At 39.9% G+C, this 23,561-nt stretch overlaps 1 protein-coding gene across 1 annotated transcript in view; it reads right to left on the bottom strand.

The window, feature by feature from the left end:
- Window positions 1-365: 365 nt before the first annotated feature.
- Window positions 366-23,561, bottom strand: part of AMMECR1 (AMMECR nuclear protein 1) — a 112,962-nt gene continuing 89,766 nt past the window's right edge. Inside the window, exons 3-6 of the mRNA XM_030305219.1 lie at window positions 23,114-23,228; window positions 8,290-8,380; window positions 6,728-6,824; window positions 366-4,784 (exon numbers count right to left, since the gene is read on the bottom strand). Of these exons, the coding sequence (XP_030161079.1) occupies window positions 4,670-4,784; window positions 6,728-6,824; window positions 8,290-8,380; window positions 23,114-23,228 (418 nt within the window). The 3' untranslated portion in view covers window positions 366-4,669. The remainder of the gene's footprint in view (window positions 4,785-6,727; window positions 6,825-8,289; window positions 8,381-23,113; window positions 23,229-23,561) is intronic.

Raw genomic sequence — 23,561 nt, forward strand, 5'->3', positions numbered from 1 at the left:
GATAACACCGTGATCCGGAAGGAATTTGGAGCCGGCTTCGTGCACATCTACACTACCACCGGAACTCAAGCCTGATGCTTGCCTCGGACCCGCGGCCAGGGCGGACTGTGCTATAAAGGCTGGACTCAGTCGCCAAGCCCGGATTCAGGGCTGGGCAAAAGGATGACCCAGGCGGATCACGGGGTAGCTAGGAAGCAGCTGCGGGCAGCTGAGCTTTCCCGAGCGCGAGTTTGGAAAGACATCGGCATCAGGGCCCAAGTGTATGATTTCAAAGTCTTCCACAGTTTGCGTTTTAGTCAGAAGCCCCCACGAGACCAAGATCCTCATGATGAGGCAGGTTAAAGAAACAGACGACCGACGCTAACTCGGTTTTAACGTTTTATTGGGTAAATGATTTTAAAGATAGTAACAATAGTGTCAAAACTACTACAATATCTTTCCACAGCCATACCTTACAGACCCACGTAAACCTTCTCAAGTTTCCTTTCGCTCAGTTTTAATATTTTCAAGCTATACATGTCATATAAAATGCCCATTTCCAATAGTTTCTTCAAACTATTAAGCAATTAAATGTGGAGGGCACGAGGATCTAGTTTATACCTGGAGGGGTGTCAGGTGATCTGTGATGTCTCACGGTAATCCAAAACCAGGGGACTAGGAAAGAAGGAAAAGGAGCTACTCCAGGTAGCTTTTGCTTGTTACGAGTCTCACCACTGTATCACCAAGAACTCAGTATGCTGGTGACCGATTCAAAGTAATTTCGGGGAACATATAAAACACTAAAATAACTTAGAAACTAGATCCAAATATTTCAAAAGTAATCGATTTCGATATACAAAAACAGTCAGAGGTGGTTACAAAAGTTTATTTTCTCAGTGCGTCTATGTACCAGCGCAGTTACTGGGTCCAGAGCAAAATAAAAGGCTTCTTTTCTTCTGAAACAGTAATAAAAAACAAGGAAAACATATCTTTGTATATAAAGGATCGATGCTGGTCTTAAGAATAATGTAATCGGAAACCCTTAAATCGAGAGGCACACAATGGGTTTCTCTTTTTAAAAAATAAAAGGAAAGTCGCCAGTTTATTTCAATGGAGGAGGTGCTCGCACCACTCAAATAAACTTAATTCCATTTAACATCACTAGCAAAAATCACTTAGAAACTGTACAAAAATAAAAAAGTGAACACATTTAATCCTGCAAGGTTTTTGTAAGGACTGGAAGGCAGGCTTTTAAAGCAGCATTTGGGCATGGCTGGGGGCTTCTTTGGTTTGATCTAACACACGTTAAGAGACGGAGCCCTATTCCAGATGACAGTTTCAAATTTCCTGCACATTTGAAGACATGAAAAGAGGCCAGTATACAAACTTCCGGTGTGCTGGGTGGTGGGACTGTGTGTGCTGTGCTGAAAATCTTACAACTGCTTTACAGGGGGTTGGCGGGGGGGGGGGGGGGGGGGAAGAGCGAGCCTTGCACTTCCTCCATCAAATACACCGACCTCTTGCGGCAGGGGAGACTGAAGCGGGTAGTAGCACATTCTCGTGCAGTCAGAAGGCCACTTAATGGGGGGGAGGGGGCACAATTGTTCTTTTAGAATCTGGTACCTGGCTAACCTTGTTTAAGAACAAGAAAACCTTCCAGAAACGGAAGCCTTTTGCTACATACCAAAAAGTAAAACGCGTTACTGTTTTCCAACAGGAAAAATACCCAGTTGCATTTAAAAACAAAAAACAGAAATGGAACTAATTAACATTTAAAAGGGGGGGCAGTGTAAACTTTGTGCTACTCAAATGAAGTTCAAGTATTACTTCCGAGCTGTTTAAAGATCGCTGACTTATACAATATTCTGGTGATGAGTGCAATTCACATTTGTGTTTCTGAACAAATAAACCACAACTGGCTAAAACAACCTGTGCAATCAAAATCTTCGTCTGAGTTAAAGACACATGCTACATATTTCAACATGTTCGAAGTGAATTCAAACCACATATTTGACAGCTTTGTAGTATACGACAGAGGTGAAAAGGTCTAGCGTTTGTTTGAAGCACACCATTACAGTTTGTATAACACCCTTTACAAAGCTACAAAGTCTTTTTAGTCAACAACTAGAGACAAAAATGCACTGTGCATTAATTTGAAAACAAAAGGACGCAAAACTATCCTTTTCCCCCAAGCCATGGTGGGAAATATTGCTGACCTCGTCCTCTGAAGCCTGCAGGATGGTTATTTCTTCAGTATAACATTATTACACTGGTTTAAGAAAAATCTGTATAACATCTGCATATATCAAGAATTTTAAAAAATCTGATATGATTTTAGAGTCCGCATGACCAGTCACGTGACCTGCTCAAGATTGATTAGCACCGTTAAATACATAAACACACATATGTGTGTATGTATGTGTAAGTATATGTATATACACACACACATATGTATGTCATAGATCTTTTCTTAAAAAAAAAAAAAACAACAAAACAACTTCTAACCATGAGCTCACCCAGGATGAGGAGCCTGCTGAATTGATGAGATGATGGATAGGATGGGTCAATATTGGTCTATTTTGTCTCTTCAGTTTGCTTGTTTTATTTACCCCCCCCCTTTTTTTTTGCAGCAGACAATAGCATTCAGCTTGTGCTCAGTTTCCCTATAAGGGCAAGAAATAAGTCTCTATTAGGTTGCCACTTGGTTTCACACTGAAAGACTAATCTGCTCCAAAATGCTCCCAAGTAGAAACGAAAGGATTCAAAATCCCTTTCAAAAGACCAACAGCTAGCTTTCTCTGACTAATCTCGATGCTCAGTGAAACCGGCTACCGAGACTGCATTTCAGGCTAACAATTGGCTTCTTAGTTAAGGCATCACAACTCAAAATGGTTATTTCAATAACGGGGGCTGTGGATGAAGGAATACCAACCAACTTCTAAGAATGCTCATCAAAAACTAAAGCGGTGTGCTCTGCCACAGCGGCAAGCAGAAGGGATTCAGGCAGTTCCCTTGCAAGCTAGGAAAGGGTTTTTGATTTCTGAACTAGCAGTCTGTCGCTTGTCACCTAAGCTCTGCCATTTTGATATCCAGTGACATCTCGTAGTTTTGGACTATACATTCTGCACCATACTTCTATTCCTCATTTGACATATAGTTTCCTGTTTGAAAAAAAAAAATTACACACCCACCCACACACATGCGTGGGCACGCACACACACACACAGTTATAGTAAAATGAAGGTAATCTTTCTCCAGAATCATCTGTCATTTTTCCTGGGGATGTCCACACGGACTTCCTACTGATGGTAGGAAGTTCTCTTTGTATGCACCAGGGGGAGAAGACCAGCCTGGCCAACGGGCTGGGCTCTGACGACTATATCATCTCTAAATGCCATTTTTATAGGTGTGACGTAACATCTTACCAACACAGTCAAGGTGTTTCTATCAGAAGTATGTAGTGCAGAAAGACTCCAGTATTGTCCCCAGGACAAACATAATCTGAAATCATGGCAATATATGAACTTTTGTTTCACTAGATTCTCTTTACTATTTTCTTTAAATAGTAGCTAGAATTGCCTCTGGCCAATCATGACTTCTTGAAACCTAAAGCTAACGAATTTAAATTAATATATCATAGACAAATGTCTCTTTTTGGTTAATTGCTCAAAATAAATTTTTTTCACCTTAAAAAAATACTTAAGAGTAAGGAATTTGTCTCATCTGCTGTTTCACATATAGAAACAATAAAATTTTATAAGAATATTTCTCTAAATTGCCTCCCCCCCCCCAACTTCTCTCCTTTCCATTTAAGTAAATTCTTCTCAAAGGCACTAAATTCTGTATCTGCTCTCTTCCTGATATTTGTTGCTCTTCAAAATGATTTCTGTAGCATATTTGAAAGGTAGCTTGCACTTTCTTAAAACAGTGTTGTAGTTTTGTTTGTAAGTTGATTTTATAAAGTGATGAGGCCGTCTCTTCTGTGATAACCAGCAAAATAGGCATAAATGGTTTCTCACTCTCTGTGACAAGCCCTATCATGGACTTTCGAATGTTCTATACTAGAACTAAAGTTCATATATTTCAACCATGGGAAAAACACACACCTAAGGAGTGCAGATCCACACACTAAGCTCTCATAGCAAAATGAATTTTAGGCAAATTCCAGAGTCATATACAAATACCTGAATTTGATATGAATTGCTCCCAAACTCAGCTATCAAAAATTATCTATCTCACTGAAGAAAACTAAAGAGAAACCTAAATAAAATCCTTAAAAACTGCACAATTTCTTCCATCCACAGTTGAAAGAAGGAGGGAAGAGAAGACAGAAGGGAAGAAGGAGAGATGACAGGGAGGAAGGCTAGAAGGACAGAAAGACAGAAACCTGATTGAGAGAGCAAAGCAAAATCCTACACAATATTGCGAGGAAAGAAAACCCCAAAAGTTATATATGCTGCAAAAAAAAAAATCGATGACCTAAAATAATAAAACAGAATCTTCTTAACAAATGCCATTTTCCTACCCGTTACCATGATGATCTTAACAGACAATGTCCAAGCTTCATCATGGCAACGGAAACTATCATCATAAAATGGTACAGTAAAAGAGATAGCTAGACCAAGAAGGGGTAGGGTCTCCTGGGAAGAGGTCTGCAGAGAGGCCCAGTGACTGGTTGTGCGGCTCAGTGTCAGGAATAATGGTTGTATGGCGGAAGGGGATGCCCAATGCCATTTTGGAAATGATGATGCTGGCGGTGAGCAAGGTATTCAGCATAGCTCAGGGTCATCTTTTCACTACGGTACCTGAAAAAGTCAGGGGAGAGACAAAGTTAACATCAAGAAACAGATGACATACTGAACTCAGAGCTAGGATGGACCTCAGAGATAACCTTACACAACAGGAAAAACAGAGGTCCAGAGACAAGCAAGTGACTCGCCCAATGTCAATGCCACACAACTAACTAGCAAGGCTGAGGTCAGAACCCAGGAATCCAAAGTCTGAGTCCAGCGCTCTTTTCTACTCTACCCCTCCTTGTTTGAACTGCTCCTGCTTGACCTCTCCAGTATGATACCACCCACCGCTCCCTTTCTGAAGCTCTCCCGTGTCACGGGTTCTACAATAACGCACTTCCCTGGTTCTCCCCCGCCCCAGCCCCCTGTCTCGCAGACTGCTCCTTATCTCTCTATTCCTCCTGCTCCTTCCTGCCTTGTCGGACTTTGCTGTGTTTCTGCCTTCGGCTCTTTTGACCCCATGCTCTGTGCCCCCTCCGTGAGCCCTACCTTTACAACTTCAACCATGACCTCTTGACAGATGATCCCAAGTCACCATCTCTGGCCATGACTTCTGCACATGTACGTTTTCGGTGACATAACCAGACGTTTCTACACAGACACCCCAGGAGGCGCTTCAACTCCAGAATCAGTGCCAAAACGGGGCTCTCCTCCTGTGGTCCCTCCCTGGGTCAAAGGGATTGCCTCGGTCCTTCTTTTCTACATAAAGCCTTGACTTGTTCCTGTTCCTTACTTCTGAATGATGTTACTAAGTCCTGTCATTTCTTGCACGGTGTTTTCTCACCTGTTTCCTCCCTTCTTCTCATCCTCCCGCCACAGCTCTTAGTAAGGCTCCCATTTCACCTCCTTTGGATTGCTCCCACAGCTTCTTGGGTAGCAGTAACGCCTCCTAATTTTCCTGTTGCCTATTCCAGTCTTACACCTTCGCAAATCCACGTGCTTAAAACCCTTCAAATGGCTACTAACTGCCTGTAGAATCAGGTCTCAATTTCTTCATCTGGAACTCAAGACCCTCCGTCATATGACCCAACCCACCTTCTCGGCCGTTGTTTTGCTCTAATGAACACCTCCTTACAGATCTATTTGAAAGACCAGCCACATCTTACTGTTGAACATTCCTCAGAACTTGCCTCGACTCACTAAATTAATCCCTCCCCCCGTCCCTCAAAGAGTCTACCCATTCTTCAAGCCCAGCCTCAAAACTATATCCCTCCTGGAATATTCCTCTTTCCCTACTGTATGATCTCATACCACCCATCACATTCTGCCTTATATTAATAATTATTCTTGTGCATGCCCTTCTATTCTCCTAGGCTGAACCCGGGGAAGGCAGAGAGGAAGGCATTTTCAAATCTGTAACTCCTCAGAGCTGAGAAAAGTCCGTTTTTAGACTACAGGCATTCAGTGTGGTTTTACGGAATTGAAACAAATGGAAACAGCAATCCATTTTCCTAAAATGTTGGGTATTTAAAAAAAAAAAGTATCCCTATAATCCCACGTAGAAATGTATTTGGCATTTGTAAGTCTAGCTCAACTGTGATTTCTAGTAAGCTTTCATGGTAGACTTCTATTGCTGCCCACATCCTAAGGTTAAATTCAAATTTGAGGACTGCTTAGCAGAATCCGGGGCTTCTGCTAAGCCATTCAAAAGCTAGCCAATCGCTAATTCAGGTGACTTTCATCTATAATGTAGTTGAAAAAGGCTCAGAGGGCTTGCTCATGTAAAGCCAGAGTAATCGCAGAGAGCTAGAGATGGGAAGGATGGGTTCGTACATCATACAGGCCCTACTGCCAACCAGAGTTCACTGTATCCACCCTCAGTCCGGCCCTGCCATTCATTTCCATTCTGTTTCAGAAAAGAGAAGCAAGTAAGAGAGACCAAAGAAATCAAAGGGTTATAGACATACGCATCAAAATGTCCTGGTTAGCCTTGCGCTAGAAAATGCCTTCTGTACCTGGTCAGTTTTATGGTTTTCCTGAATTCATTAGTAATCGGAGCTTTGTAGCCTCCTTTCCTCAGCAAGGAGTCTATGGTCTGAATATGGTCCCATCCTGTGGAGAGCAGACCAGATAAAATACCAGTCAAACACATGCAACAAGCACTTTCGGTTAAATACAAAATGACTTTGTAGACGGCAGCTATCACTGTCACCAAATGCCATCATGTCCTTTGGTCCTAAAAACAATCACACAGAAGGGCTACGGTCTCCTCCTGTACGGAAGCACATCTACCATCACACACCTTAAATTCTAGCTACCCATGATGGCCAACAACATTAGTTTGTTTGTTTTTTTTTTAATTTCAACCACAAAGACCAGAAATCTAAGAGGCTGGCCGTAACTGCTCAGTCATGTCTAGGTAGCAAACCACGGACACCGTACTCCCCTCTAACGTGACACCTCTAAGAGGGAGGGAAAGGCCTAAATGTCATTCTGCCAAGTCAGCAGTAATTCAGACTCCCACACTAATTCATGGTAATTATCGTTCTTAATGGTATCTTCTGTGGTCAGTCAAGTGTTATTTGTGTGAAGTATTCAGAGGCATTTTTATTGGTTCTGACATGGGATGGTATACTAATATCCGAGGCCCTCTCTCTTCTGTAAGCTTTACGAAGCCAACAGAACTACAGGATTAAGACATTTTCGACAGCAACCCAAATAAATCTTCAGACAGCTGTCTTCAAATCTAACTCTCCTGTCTGGGGGATGGGGGGGGGCAAAGGTGGGGGGAAATCTAATGATATTAGACTTTACTGTGATGTATCTCACATTTATATGAAACAAACGTGAGAAAACCAAATGACAGATGCTTTCTGATGAGAAAAATAAGCTCCATAAGATAAAGAAATATTCATTTCAACTAACATGAGATTGGAATTCAGTAGTGGCTAGAAAGGACCAGATACTACAGAGTGAAGACTTATTTTGTGTTACAGTGGTGGTTCATAAAGGTTTGTGCTACATCTGCAAAAACAAAAAAACTTTTGATTAGGAAGCGCAGAGCAGGCATATCAGACACTAATACTTCATTTAATCTCAGTGCTCCAGATCTTAATGGGAAACCTACAATGCTAATAGTAGCAAATGAGTAACAGGCAACCACCTAAGAATGAAACATTTGATACTGACAATGAACTGAGTGGCTGGCTGACTGTCAAACAAAAGGCTTGTTTGTGCCAAAAGGCTATACAGCACAATGGAATATGGGAATATGGCACTTCAAATTCGTAGCAAGCCATCGCCTAAGAATAAAACCCAAAGTTTACAAATCTTTGCTTTTGTGAAAGTACACTGTTGTGTGTTTTTGCTATCAAACTTTAGTGCAGGGACTCGACTCCTGTGTGAGGAATTCACCAATTTCATACAGACATTGCAGTGGCAGTGATGGAAGAATCACTTCTTATGATTTGACACTGATCAATTATCAGACATAACTGCAAGGTCAGATATCGCATTGCAATTTGTATATGTGTTCAAATTCTTCACCAGATCATACGAAATAAAGTACAACAATGACCTTGCTCCTTTGCAACCTCCGGTAGGTAGGTGGCGGTGCGTTTTGATCCTTTTTCATTGATGAATTCTATTCTAATGCCATGTACACCCACCTGAAAGAAATTGGCAGTTTTATTAGTACAGTCTTCTTCATAGAAACAGAAAGAAAAAGTTATAATTTAACTCTCAAGAGAATGCAATCTTCCTTTCCCCTTGTTTTTAGAAGGGCCTATCATTTTTCTCTTTCCAAAGCCCTGACTTTGGGTGTGAGGGCCATTATGATGGCCACGGAGACAGAAAACATCGATTTACGTGTGCCCAACATGTGTTGGGCTATGCTACTCTGTTTGGAACCAGAACACCCATTCTGGGGCTTGTATGTAGAATGAGACAGCCGATGGCAAGAATCCTGCCCCTGCTCCCAAACTGTGGCTCATGACAGTAAGGAACTAGACCAAGGAAGCTGACTCCCAAGAGACAGCAGATACACATCCTCTTTTCAGGTACAGTCGCCACTTCAGATTCAGTTCTGAAACTCGTGGGGTTGCTGACTCCCTTCCCAAACTGTTGAGTCTCTTTAAAACCTTGAGTTGTATGTAGATGAGCAAACCCAGATAAGAGTGAAAAAAGCCAACCACCACCAGATCCGACATCATCACCCCATTCCATATGATATCTCTAAGATATATGTCATGGCTTACGGTGGGCCTGTGGCAAGCCCTCACTGTCTGTCTACATCATTACCCTTACACGCTACTGCTAAATTTACAAGTGATAGGGATTTCAAATCGCTTTGGGGCAGGGCATTTTTGCAGTTTCTTATCTATTAACACAGAGACCACTATAACTCTATGTGAAGCATGCAGACTTTTGGCGATGCCTTAAGAGAGGGGGTTCTCTGAGTGTGGGCAATTTCTGGCTAATGTTTTAAGAAAGTAATATACTTTTTCTCTGATTAGCATCTCGTCAGAAGGAATCTTTCCCCCTCATATCCTGCAGACTGGTATACAGAACTGAGGATCACGGGAGTTTCTTCTTTGTAAATGCTGATAGTAAAAATGAAATTTCAAAAGTATAACAATTCCAGTCCATTCTCCCAAACCTACAGTCGCTTTAGATCAATGGTCCCCCAGTGGAGTGTAAGGTCACCCGAAGGACTGGAGGGAGGATGTAAGACCAGGAAAACATTTTTATCCAGTAAAGAGGATTCTTTTCAGAGCAGGTGAGTGAAGTCATAGACCTGGACTCTTTCCATCTATATGCATGTTGAGGTCTAGAAGAAGAGCAGGAGTCCCCAAAAACCTCTTTTGCTTGTTCTGCGCTTAGCCTGAAGTTTCCCAGTTTCTCAGAGAAGCAGAAGTCCTCTGAAAAAATCCATTTTGTCCTTTCCCTGGGGCCTCTTCACACATCCATACATTACAATCTGCCAGATCTTCTGAGAAGTTTGTTTTATGAAAGGCTATCTGTGTGGCGATTTCTTCTATTTAATATCAGTGTTCTTATGAATCTCCTTCTGCTGAAAATGCACTCAGGGCAGCTGTTTAGAAACTAACACAATAAGGCCTCCCATAACCTGTGGGAAATGACTGTGGACAGCTGAGAAGAAATATGAGGCTTGGCTATCAGGCATTTCCAGGATAAAGGACATCTACTAATCTCCCCACTGCCTGACACGGTACTGACACAATGACAAATTTGCAACAGTTTCTGTATACGGACTTTCTGATCTGTGACTTTGAAGTTTCTTTCCTTCAACAAGATCAGCCCCGTCGTAACTTGTTTTTAAAAATATACAGCAGAAATAGTTTGTGCTCCCATCCTTCACTGCAGTGCATCTTTGACTCAATTTATCAAAAATCTGTCATGTTAAAATGGGAAAGACTTTTGGTGTTTATTAAGGTGTCTAACCAAAACTGTGAGAGGAAGAAGAAGGTTTCGCTATTTGTGAGATGAGAGTGTTACACAAAATCAGGGGTATTTAACTGGTATGGGGCAGGGGGAATGGGAGCCATGAAGTTTATCAGAATTTCAGAAGGTTTCATGCTTCAGCAAGTATAGTTTGGAAAAAGAACAACTCTGCAGGTGATTTTTATTCTAGGTTAACTAGAAAGCCTCTAATAATCGGTTTAGCTCTGACAGATTGTGGCTGGGTATTGAAAAAAAAAGTGATTTAGGCAAATTGGAGGTGATTTAGACACATAAATCCTTTCTTCACAGGAGTGCATTGTGTTTTTTAACAAAAATTTCAGAGAGTTTTAAGCCTAGTAATTTAACAATTAAAGGTGATTACGACCAGCTGCATGGTGTATGAACAGTATCTCACTAAAGCTTACATATGTGTGTGTGTAGATATATTTACAGACATATATTTACACATTTACATATTTACATATATATGAATATGTAAGTAGAAAGAAAGAGGTGACAGAGGTTAAGACTGAATTGGAAAGACATGCTGACCAAGATAAAAACGACTCGTTTACTTTTGTATTTTCAGAAGGGCCCACCATCGAACTTAATGTGACCAAAAAAATAATCAAACTTCTCCCATTTAGAATTAGTACCACATTTACAATTTTTAGTTCTTTTCTGTGTTCCTAGGATTCTGAACAGTTGAAAGTATCTGTAAATTGAAATGTAAGTATGGTGATTTTAAAGTGAACCTTTTGTGAGAAGTAGCTTATTTCATAGGTAAAAAAATATACTCCAGAGTGACAGAAATCCAAAACCACAGTGACTCATTTCTTCAACCGTTGGAATCCAGGAGAATGGCAATAATGTTCTGACCAGCATCAAAGCATAATAGCTTTTTGTCACCTGTTGAGCAACAGCATTTTCCTTTACTCCCAGAACCACAGACGCCACCAAAGAGTCATACTGCGCAATCAAAACCGGGGAGTGGAACATGGCCTGCTGTGGAGAATGACCGAATGTGGCCAACCTGTGGAAATCAGTGGCTTTGCAAATCAATTCCTCTCGACTACAATGAGCGTGAAAACTAATCCTGTATTGTTTTGAGGGAGGAATGTGTCACCAGCTACGACTCCAAAATGCAATCCTCATATCGTAATAATCAAACATGATATTCGTATGATAATCGAATCCTCTGTTAGACTGGAGAATCCTTCGGCCTAGCTGCATCCCAAGAGACAAAGGCTATAGTGGCAATGATCAGCTAGAGAAGAGATCAGCTCACCAGGGTACTGAGATTCCCTACAGCAAACTAAAACTCTACCTCAGCGTTGTAGTTAACCTTCCGTTTCAGGGATGAATAAGGAGGTAGCACCGGGGAAACCCATGTCACCCCTAGTACCCCTAACATACACCCAACTGCCACTGCCTGAAGTACAGCCAGGTGGGCAAAAACTGGGGACTTGCAAATCGAGCCTTATGGGAGTCAAATGTTATTAGAAGGTCTGAGGAAAAAAAATGCTTTCAAGGTCCATCAGCTGTGATAATGTCCTTTTAATCAAGACTGTACTTTTGCTAAGCAAAGCTATAAATCAACTCGAATGGTAGTAAATTAAATGTAGGACTTATAGATAAGAGGATATGGAATTAAACAGAGCCATATCTGTGTGTGCCGAGAGGAACATTAAGGCCAGTTCAACAGACTCCTATTGCATGCTAAAAAGAAAGTCCTATTTGTTCGGAACCGTTCCATAGCGAGTGATTTTTATTAATGCCATTATACAATCTTTCGTTTTTAACATCGCCCAGAAAGATTAAATATCAAGATTAATGTTGAGACCCTAAAATGTATCTTGATTAGTCTAGAGCTGATTATTCACCTGGCCCCGTCCTCCTTCCTCCCTTGTCCATGCCGCTATTTGTTCACTCCTCTGTCAGAGAGCATGTGGGCCCAGAGAGAGAGATACATGCAAATTAATCAATTTTGCTACGTAGCAAAAGGTTTCATAGGAGAAGAGATTATAAATAATGGCTAAAATGAAGCTTCTAGACTCTCTGCAGCTTTCATTTATCCTTGTTATCTGGTCCCTTGTTAGAAATGTGGCTTCATTTAAAACTATTATCCTCTAATGCAGTGACTCTCAACACAGGGGCATTTAAAAAGTGCCCCCTCCTACCCCATTATGACACGTCCATATTTTGCTCCTCACAACTGCACAAAGTTCCATACACCTTAGTCTGTCTGTAAGGCAAGTGTAATCCACCAGCAGCACTACCAAAGGGCCTCACTTGTACTCGCAAGGCTGATCAGCAAGCCAACAATCTGGATATGCTAAACCATAAGAAGGAATCATCTGGCTAAAAGCAACAGTGAGCATAAAACGTGCTCTGGCTAAATCAGGTAGGCTCCATGCAAGCCGGGGACCATTTGGATCCACAATTACCTCCACAGTCCTGACCCTCAAAGCTAAATCTGCCCCTGAACACATCCTGGCCAATAAAACCAATCACCTCCTCAGGTTCATCCTGCCTTAGCAAATAACACAGTTAGCCCCAAATGTTGGGTCTTAGTGACCAAATGTTGGGTTTCCTTGTAACAGTATGGCCCTAACTTAGTCCACTGATTTTCAGTGGATTCACTTGAATTAAAAAAAAAACATATATATATATATATATATATATATATATATATACACACACACACACACACACACACATATATATGTGTATATATTTAAAATATATATATATATACACACATATATATGTGTATATATATATACATATATATATGTGTATATACTTAAAACATATATATATACATATATATGTGTATATATTTAAAATATATATATATAAACATATATATGTGTGTGTATATATATATACATATATATGTGTATATATTTAAAAACATATATGTATATGTGGGTATGTATATATGTATATATACATGTATACATAACACGTGGGTATATATGTTTGTGTGTGTGTGTATGCGCGCATGTATGTGTGTGTGTGCATAGATAGATAGATAGATAGATAGATATTCAGGAAGTCAAGGAATTGAAAGTGCTTTGACCATATCTTTGTTCCTGATATCATTTGGCAAAATATGCTTTGCAATTAACAAAACAGCCAGTCACTGGTCATTCACATAAGACTGACCTGCCAGGCTCAATATGCCAGTTCCATTGAACTGAATAAAAGGACTCTGTTCCTAATGAGAGAAGCTCAGGATATTTGGCACACCCTTTAACCTTTAGAGGCTGGCATCATAGGAGACACACATGCTCTTTCACAAAACAGCCCATGGTACCACGGACAGAAACAAGCACTGCATTGGACAGCCCATGGGTCTGACCCAGAGTCTCGAGTTTCTTATATTCTTGGGAGAAAAAAGCCATATGTGGTATTTCTCCTAAAAGCCCCAAAACCACAATGCCACACATTCCACTCTTTCCCTCATAGCCCCACAGAGGCTTCTGGACGCCCCCACCTCAGCCTTCTGAAGACAGTGACTCTTCCTTCTCCCAGTGAAAACAAATTCACCGTAAAAAAGGAAAATATTCCATTATTCTTGGTCCTACTTTATGTGTATCATCTTGAATAATTCTCACTGGGGCAGGAAAAATTAAGATTTTAATCATAAAGGCTGATGATGATTTGTACAAATCCTAATGACTCACTTTCCTCAATCCTGATCTTAAAAACAACAAAAAAAGTAGATGACATATTATCCAGATCTGCACATCAAATCCTCAGAGTTGTGAATCTGCACCACTTCAATCCACCCACCAATTTCAGAAGTACGTCTGAAATTTGGAAGGTGCCCATCTGATTAATAATGAACGCTTAAAAATTGTTAGCAATTAACACTTCAGAGTCTGGCCAAATCATACATCTTAAAAATAGCATTGTTGCAAATCATTTTTTTAACTCAGTTTTACTTCTGTAAACCTCAACAATCATAAACATGGATTTGTTTTTCCTGTTTATAAAAAGAGTACACACATATTACCAGGGAAGGGGGGAAATCTCTTTAGAAAGGTACACAAGAGAAAATAAAGATGTTCTGCAATCCTAGGACCACCTAGGAACAACTCTTGCCTTAGTGACTTGAAAAATAATGTCCTGGGGTGCCTGGGTGGCTCAATCAGTTCAGCATCCGACTTCAGCTCAGGTCATGATCTCACGGTTTGTGAGTTCAAGCCCCGCGTTGGGCTCTGTGCTGACACCTGGGAGCCAGGAGCCTGCTTCAGATTCTGTGTCTCCCTCTCTCTCTGCCCCTCCCCTGCTCCCTCTCTCTCTCTGTGTGTGTCTCTCTCTCAGAAATAAATAAACATCAAAAGAATTTTAAAAAAGAAAGAAAGAAAAATAGTGTTCTGAACCAACTAAGACAACACCATGGACTAACCTGTTAGGCCGTTTTTTATTTTATTTTTTATATTTTTTAACTTACATCCAAGTTAGTTAGCATATGGTGCAACAATGATTTCAGGAGTAGATTCTTCAGTGCCCCTTACCCATTTAGCCCATCCCCCCTCCCACAACCCCTCCAGGAACCCTCTATTTGTCTCTTATGTTTTGTCCCCCTCCCTGTTTTTATATTATTTTTGCTTCCCTTCCCGTATGTTCTTTTGTTCTGTGTCTTAAAGTCCTAATATGAGTGAAATCATATGATATTTGTCTTTCTCTAAGTTCACTTAGCATAATACCCTCTAGTTCCATCCATGTACTTGCAAATGGCAAGATTTCATTCTTTTTGATTGCTGAGTGATATTCCATTGGATATGTATACTAGCCTGTTAGACCGTTTTTAATCCATCAGTTGACCCATGTCTATAGCTGCCCTTGTTTTCAAATCTCCTTTAAGTGAGATGCTTTTAGAAATGGAAGAAATACTAGAAAAGATGGTCAAAAAGGATAACCGATTGCAAAGCTATCATTCGGGCACAAGTAACCTTTTAATATATTCTACCCTGAAAACTATGCTTTGTCGTCAACCTCAGCTGAAGTTATTTTTTTTTACTGTTATTTTGTGAAAGCAACCACAAAGGTCTCCTTGACCAAAATGCATATGTACTGCTCTTTTCTAAAATCCCTGCAAATTAGTCACCTGTAGATTTAGAAATTAGTTCAGTCTCCATGGACTGATTCTTGGCTTTCGCAGAGCTTACCAAAGGACCAATTAGTGCCAATTTTGATTCCTGTAGGAGCCTCGGACATCTTGTCTATCAGGAATGCAAGCCTGCCAATTTATTTCACAAAAGCCACTGAAAAATCTGATAACATTTATTTTAACTAATAACAGACACACAGCTCTAAAATACCTGAGCTAGCTAATAATCACCCCCATGAACTTTTAAAGAATTAGCTAAGATTTTAAATAAAGCATGGCTAATGAAGAGGTGCTTTGAAAAACTGTGAAGCCAAACATGTTTATAGATCATGTGCAATGAAAGAAACTGTTCTTAAGGTTTTGCAGACATGCAGTGACAGCTCAGTGTACAATTAAGGAAAAAAAAAAACCAATTCTCTGTAATGATTAATTATAATGAGCATTCCTTAAAAATTGAACATCCTGAAGCTTTCCAAGGAAAGTTCAGGCAACACAGGTGACCTTTAAATAAAAAGCCTGCTTTTCATCAAAAGTTAGAAAAATGCATTCCTACCATTTTTAAGGGGATGAGGAAGGGAGTGAATTTACAGGCAAAGAGAACTCAAGTCAAGAAATTTTCTTAAAATCCAGACATGTGAATCAGTGTGCTTTTCAAAGGCTGTGGAAGAAAAACACCTCTTGGCAAATACTTAATATGAAATAATGTTTGCCTGATAAGAGACAGAAAAATCTTATACAGGTTAGAACTGTACATGGAGTATGGGACTCGATACAGTTTTACTCAGGCTACAAAAGAGATTTGTTCCTAAAAGGTTACATATGTGTTGAATTTATGTAAATGGATTAATCTTGAAGTCACCAGGAAGGCCTTAAAGAAACTCTATAGTGAGTCCTTCTGCAAAGCAAAATATCTTTGTCAAGTGAACAGTCACTCCCTAATATATTTACCTCATTTAGATTTATAAATGTAATGTTGACTTAAAACAGGGGATGAGGGGCGCCTGGGTGGCGCAGTCGGTTAAGCGTCCGACATCAGCCAGGTCACGATCTCGCGGTCCGTGAGTTCGAGCCCCGCATCAGGCTCTGGGCTGATGGCTCGGAGCCTGGAGCCTGTTTCTGATTCTGTGTCTCCCTCTCTCTCTGCCCCTCCCCCGTTCATGCTCTGTCTCTCTCTGTCCCAAAAATAAATAAAAAACGTTGAAAAAAAAATTTAAAAAAAAAAAAAAACAGGGGATGATGCAGTAATAAAATGTGGCATTAGCTGTTTAGAATAGTTTTCTTCTGAAAGAGAAATCTTTGGTGGAAAGGAAATCTAGAATGTACAGCTTCAAAAACTGGACTGTTCACCTTTGTTGCCACCCTCCCATTTTAAAAGGTAGGGCTCTGTTATGACTTCTAAAGGGCTAGTGGTGATTCATTCTCTGGTAGTAAAATCAAACAGAAGCCATTTTGAAAAGGGGGGTGGTCACAGCATCAAACGGAGGTCAGCCTCCGGAGAGACCTTAGGTATTATTTAGTCCAACTTTTCTAGCATCCTGGTGAGGAAACAGAGATCCAGGGAGGAGCAGACTATAATGCAACTACTAGGAGGGAAAAGGCTGGAAGGGTCTGTGGCTTTGGGGGAAGAAGCAGGAAAATGTCCCCCCCCCCCACCAACCAACACACTGGGAGAAAAGCAGGAAGCAAGTGGAGGAGGCCTGACGACAGACCACACTGTGCACGCCCATTTCACCAACGGTACCAATAGCTACAGGAAATTTCCATGCATCAAATCACCTTCTAGAAGTTACTTTACTTTGTTTGGCTTGCTTCCCCACTAGACTTCTAATACACAGAAGTGCTGATTCACAGCAAATGCTTTACTAGATGGCCAGGAAGCTTGAAGCATTCCCTTCCCAATGTTCCACGGCACTTGAAAATAATGTTTCAAGTACAGCATCAGGACAAACACTAAATTATTGTAACAATAGTGGCACATCTTATACAAAAATCTCAATGTCCTTGAGAAATACAAAGCATATATATATATATATATAGAAGCAAAGCATGGTTATATCATAGTTAGGGGAAAATAATGAGGGGGAGGTAGAACATATCCAACGAGAAGCCGTTTCATTTCAACGTGAGTCATGCGAAACATCTGTGTCTGAATGGGAACTCTGTTTTCAGCAGTACATTGAGAGGAGCTAGAAAAATGTAAACCTTTAAGGGGGGGAAGGGAGGGTGAGAAGGAGATCGTGACCTTCTAAAATATATGAGAGATAATGACGATAGCCAATTTACTCATCTTATCTGTTTACGCCTGTGAAGGTGATTACAAAAGCACGATATTATTAACTGCAAACAAACACGTCAGAAATGGAGCTGTGATCGCTCAGAAGGTGTGCTTTTTAAAGTGAAGTACACCACTCTGAGTACCGGGACTCTAACAAGCTCACCCACAATGACAGATGTTTTGGTACTTTAGGGACAGAGCGAGACTAGGGGCTTGGGGTCTAGCTCTATACTCTGGGGATAGGTTTTTGGTATCAGACTAGAATCATGCTGGCCAGCCCCACACAGCACGGGTTGATTTCATGTAAGTGTTCGGTGCTAAAAAGGAATAGTCCACGATCCAAATGACAGCGGTATACAGAGTTGAGGTATCAGTGATCCAGGGAGCCAGATATAACAAAAAGCGCCTTATGGTTTGTGAAAACGTTACTAATCTATTGAAATATGACCTAACGGTCTACTTTAGAATTCTTCCTCATGCCTTCAAAATGGAAGCACAGAAATAAAGGATGCTTGACTATAATCTAGAAAATACTTTGTCTTTTGTCAGCAAACTGCTACATGAGCTCCTGCAAGATCACTGGTTATATACCGGCTATACAAGTTCTCCTACAAGCAAAAAAGCTTACTCATTTATATCATCTTGAAAATGACACACTTAGAGTCACCCCTTAGGTCAGACTGCAGCTGTTGTAATGTCATTGGTTTGATATCCTTTCAGATCTTGAAAAACAAACATGGCTCCCAAATGGTATAACTATACATGTTCTAGCCTGTATATTATTTTCAAGGACTCCAACATACTGCCTGAGTGTTTCTTTCTTTCTGAAGTACCATGTCTGCCCATCATCCTGTCATTCAGAATTAAGAGAATCCTGTCAACTGAAGAACACAGAACAATGGTAATAAGTTTTTGTGTTCAAACACCAGGCAGATCACTTCAGATTTCACCCTAGGGGAGCAATTTTCCTCATTTAACAGCCATTTTAGCCTCACAGATAGATATTTCAATTTATCAGTTAATGAATTTTTCCCCCATATCATTTACTCTTCATCCTTCTCATACATACCTACCAGGGCAATAAGTACACCACAATGGGGACAAGAATGAGCATTTCTCAGAAGGGTGGGGCCAGAGTTCCAATTTGTCTTTATGGTCTTTGAGGATGGTTTTGTTGGTTTTTAAATCACTACACAGATTCCTTGACAGGCCACCTACAGACACTCATTTTACATGTTATGATTATTATTTGAGGATATACAACATGGAAGCATCACCGATCATTCTGTCAATTCAACACTGACTCGAAGTTAATTACATCTACTTGTGAAACCATTTATCAAACGTCCCTCACAGTATCAAAGAGAAGCATTCTAGCCTCTAAAACCACGTCCTATTGATGTAAAATCCCACCTTCTTATTAACTTCCATTATAAAATTAGAGACATGTAACCAAAACAGAGGTCCCAAACAGGCTCAGTTAAAAACCATGGATGAAGAAAAAGAGGAGGGCAGTAGCTGGCTCTGTGGTACCTCACTTGTTTCCTCATCATTTGAAAATTAGGTGGCTATTACCACCGGTCACGTCCCTCGTCTTCATGACCACAGGGGTGTCTCTCTTGTTACCGAAGTTACTCACCTCTATGCTTTGGGACCTCTAGACTTAGCCCTCTTCCGGCTTTGATCTGGGCATTTGCGCCCCTTTAATTAGGAATTCGATTGCAGTAACACGCTTCACCGGTGGGGGTCAACTCTCCAACTGCCCTTCTACCAGAAAAGCCCTATGTTAGAGGCTTCTGCTTATATAAAACATACTTGTTACTGATCTTTGACTTAAACGTTCTCTATTAAAATTCTGTAATCATCTCCTGTTTCCCCCTGTGGCATAAACATATGCAGCTCTTTGCAGTTCAGGTTAAATTTAGATACTTATGGTGAATACGAGATTTCATTCTTGGAAGAAAAGGGATACCTATTTGACAGTGAGAAATTTCTCCAAGTGAAACGTATGCTTTCATAATATAGACTGACCCCCTTGTAAAGGCAATTTGCAATACAAGTAATTAACTTATATATAAAGATAAACCATAAACAAAGGCTTTCCCACAATCCTTTTTAATAATGACTGTATATTCGATATGGCCTCAATTACATGAATATGCATTTATTGATACAAAGACACAGAAAAATAATTTAAAGAAATATTCCAAAATGTTAACAGTAGTTATCTCAGAACGGCGTAATTACAAATGGCTTGCCTTTCTTTATAATTTTGGAATTTCCAAAGTTTTCTTGTTCAATAAATTAGAATCACTGTACTATTATGGACAATAGGTTTAAATGTGTATGTACATAGGCATATATGCCTTTTTATTCTGGTAAAATACACATAATATGAAATTTACCATTTTCACCCTTCTTAAGTGTACAATTCAGTGGCACCAAGTACATTAACAATGTTGTACAGCATCCAGTTCCATAACTTTTTCATCGCCCTGAATGGAAACCCTGTACCCATTAAACGCAGTCAGCCCCTCCCCCAACCCATGGCCACCACTAATGTGCTCTCTCTATGGAGGTGACCATTCAGGGTATTCCATATAAACAGAACCACACAGTATGCGGTCCTTTGTGCTTAGCTTCTTTCCCTTAGCATAATGTATCTAAGGTTCCTCCATGTGTCACTACTTCATTTCTTTTTCTGGCCGAATAATATTTCATTGGATGGATATACTGCATTTCGTTTATCCATTCATATGTTGATATACATTTGTCTTGTGTCTACCTTTTGGCTATTATGAATAGCGCTGCTATAAGTTTTTGTTTCAACATCTGTTTTCATTTTTGGGGGGAGGGTATATACCTAGGAGTGCAAATGGCTTGACATATACTTTTTAAAAAATGCTTTTAATTCTACTTTGGTATTCTGTATTTCAAGTAACCAGTGTCTTTCCAGAATTATTAAGGATAACCCTTATGACAGCATCCCCATAATAATACCATATCATTTTTAATCACTGACTATGGTATATTTTTTTAAGCCCAAATCACATTCTTGTACTTAAAAAAATATAATTTTCACCTTTACTCTTTGGGAACAAATTTCTGTTATGCTAAATACTTCAAGCTATGATGAACTACCTATAAAGGACAGTCTATTCCTCTAGGCATAGCCATTCTGACAGTCCCTAATTCACTTTCAAATACCTGTATGTTACAAGTACAAATATACATGTATTTTTGTTGTTATTAGTTTAACCAGAAGGTTATCAGTAAATAGATGTCAATATTTAAGCCTTAAGGAATGCATTGAATATACAATATACAGGGGCGCCTGGGTGGCTCAGTCGGTTAAGTGTCCAACTTCGGCTCCAGTCATGCTCTCATGGCTCCTGGGTTCAAGCCCCGTGTCGGGCTCTGTGCTGACAGCTCAGAGCCTGGAGCCTGCTTCCCATTTGTGTCTCCCTCTCTCTCTCTCTGCCCCTCTCCCACTCACACATTGTCTCTCAAAAATGAATAAACGTTAAAACAATTAAAAATAAAATAAAACAAATATACAATATACAACATATGAAGGTTAACTTTAGCTGTAGACCATACTTGACGTGGGCTAAAGAAGAGGGTGGTGCACTGTGCACCTGCCCGTAGTGATTTAACTACTATTGGATTCTCCCATTTTTCCTTCCCTCCAAAAGACATGCATGCATATTTATGCAATATACATTCATGCCATACACATGCACAATTGCGCATGTGCAAACCCCCACACACCACAACTATACTTCCAAACTCAGTGATAGCAAATAAGAGTAGGAGTGGTTTTGTAGCTCAGTCATCCCTTAGATTTCAGGCTTGTCCCCCGTTATCGCTTCTACCCCTACCCCTACACACACGGCACTCTGCAATTCAGAAAGCAGAAATAAAATTCTAGCTAGAGAAGAGGAAGGAGTAGCCTTCAAACATTCAAAGAACCACCCAAATTTTAATATTTGTTAATAAGTGAGGGATATAATTTGGGATCATTTAAAACTAAAACACTGGGGAATGCTCCCGTGATACTGATAGACTTCTCTTTAAGAAAAATTCAAATAGGAACGATGAACTTCTAGAAAACAATCAATTGGGACATTTTAATGCTATGAAAGGTTTTACACCATCCAACTTGGCTCCGATCAACAGTAGTAACTGATTTTATTTTTTCCTTTACAAAAAAAAAAAAAAATCCCCAAATGCTTTCATATTCTGATAATACTCCAAAAAAACCCCATGTACTATAAAACTCAAAAGGAACTCTTTTGTCCTACTCTCTGCAGAGTGTCTTTTTAACAGCTCAGGTATAACAACAATAATTTATATCATAGAGATTTTTTCTAATGAAGATTAGGAACTTTATAAATGTCACATTCTATAGGTGGAAAACTGAATGGCAGTGGAATAAATTGTCCCAAGTCTCACAAGGAATCAGGGCAAAGCCAAAAATAACATTCAGGTCCCATCAATTATCAAGACAGTGATCTGTCCACAAGGAAAAGTATCTCAGTTACCATGGCAGGTGGCCATTCTAAAAAGGCAGAAAAATTAAAACATGTTCTACCGTAAAGATACAGTCCCGTCATTCATGAGTGTTTATGTGAGAGGATGCTACGTGTATCTCTGAAGTCCCACTGTTTCACTCTTGGAGTACTTATTTCTTTACGCTTTGTGCATACTTCTTTTTCTCTGCTTGTAGACTATAAGACACTTTATGGTGGGGACCAAATCTGAGGACTTTTGTGTATGTAGCACAGTGCCTTGCATGTAGTATGCATTCAGTAATCTGTGCACATTTGTGTGTGAAATTTCATGGAAATATGGTCAACTATCTCCTCCCAACCACCAAAAACAAATCATAGTGAGAACCTCCAAACTTCTTAAAAAGCCAACCCCACATACTACACAATAAAAAATATGATCGATGTAGGCTATTTCGATAACGACAATGCTCAAGAGATACCCGAGATGTGACCTTAATGTTATTTGTCAGCATGTTTAAGTGCATAAATTAAGGTAGCCCAGAATGAATTGACATGATTTAAGTGTAGTTATCCAACACCCTGTGTGTATCCACATGCTGATTTCCCCAACTGCTGTATTATCCTGTCTTGCTCCTTGCTTCTGAGATATATCCTCTGACCACCTAGCTGCTTGGAGGCCGTTATGACCAAAACACATCAGAATGGAAATAAGAGGAGAAATAAATTCCAATCAGTCCTTACTACTTATTAACAGCTTTTGTGAGGTGCTGTGGTAGAGTAACAGGATAGAAACAAACAGCAACTTCAGTTTGGGGATTAAAACAACACATGCCTTAAAAAAAACAAAAAACAGCAACTCCTTCACTGATATCTCATTGATCAGATGTGAGGTTTATTTATCCATGTGACTCTCCACCTCCACCCCACTAGAGAATGGGCTGAAAGAGTTGTTTTCTGGGCCTAATTTTTAACATTTACTCAGGAATTACCTTCATTTTTCTTTAAGAAATTTCTATAGTCTTACCTCCCAGTCCAAATAATCACAGACATCTTCAAAGTTAGTGAGCAGAGACACTGAGCAGAACAGCCGTGGTAACTCATCCCTTGTCATTGGGGGAAAACGGCTATCTTTAAGGGCACTGTTGAAAACAAAGCAAATATTAAAGCAACCACTAGATATGAAAGACTCCTACTTTCAAATGCAGTCATTTGAAAAAGGTTCAGAGACACACAAAAAAATCAGTAAGGTGCCAAAGACGCCAATGATCTTCAAATGTATTCAAAGATTTTAGAAGTCATTTTTTTTTCATTCAATAGACTGTTTATCAGCCAATCCTGTGACCAATTGCAAAGAGTGAATGGTCAATTACATTTACTGTACAGTCATTTCCTGGTGCACTTCCTGTTACTTGTAGAATCTGAGAATATTTTAGTTTACTTTTGAGAAGAATAAAAACCAGACCGGTAGAAAT

This window comes from Lynx canadensis, chromosome X, assembly GCF_007474595.2.
Source record: "Lynx canadensis isolate LIC74 chromosome X, mLynCan4.pri.v2, whole genome shotgun sequence".
Lineage (NCBI taxonomy): Eukaryota > Metazoa > Chordata > Mammalia > Carnivora > Felidae > Lynx > Lynx canadensis.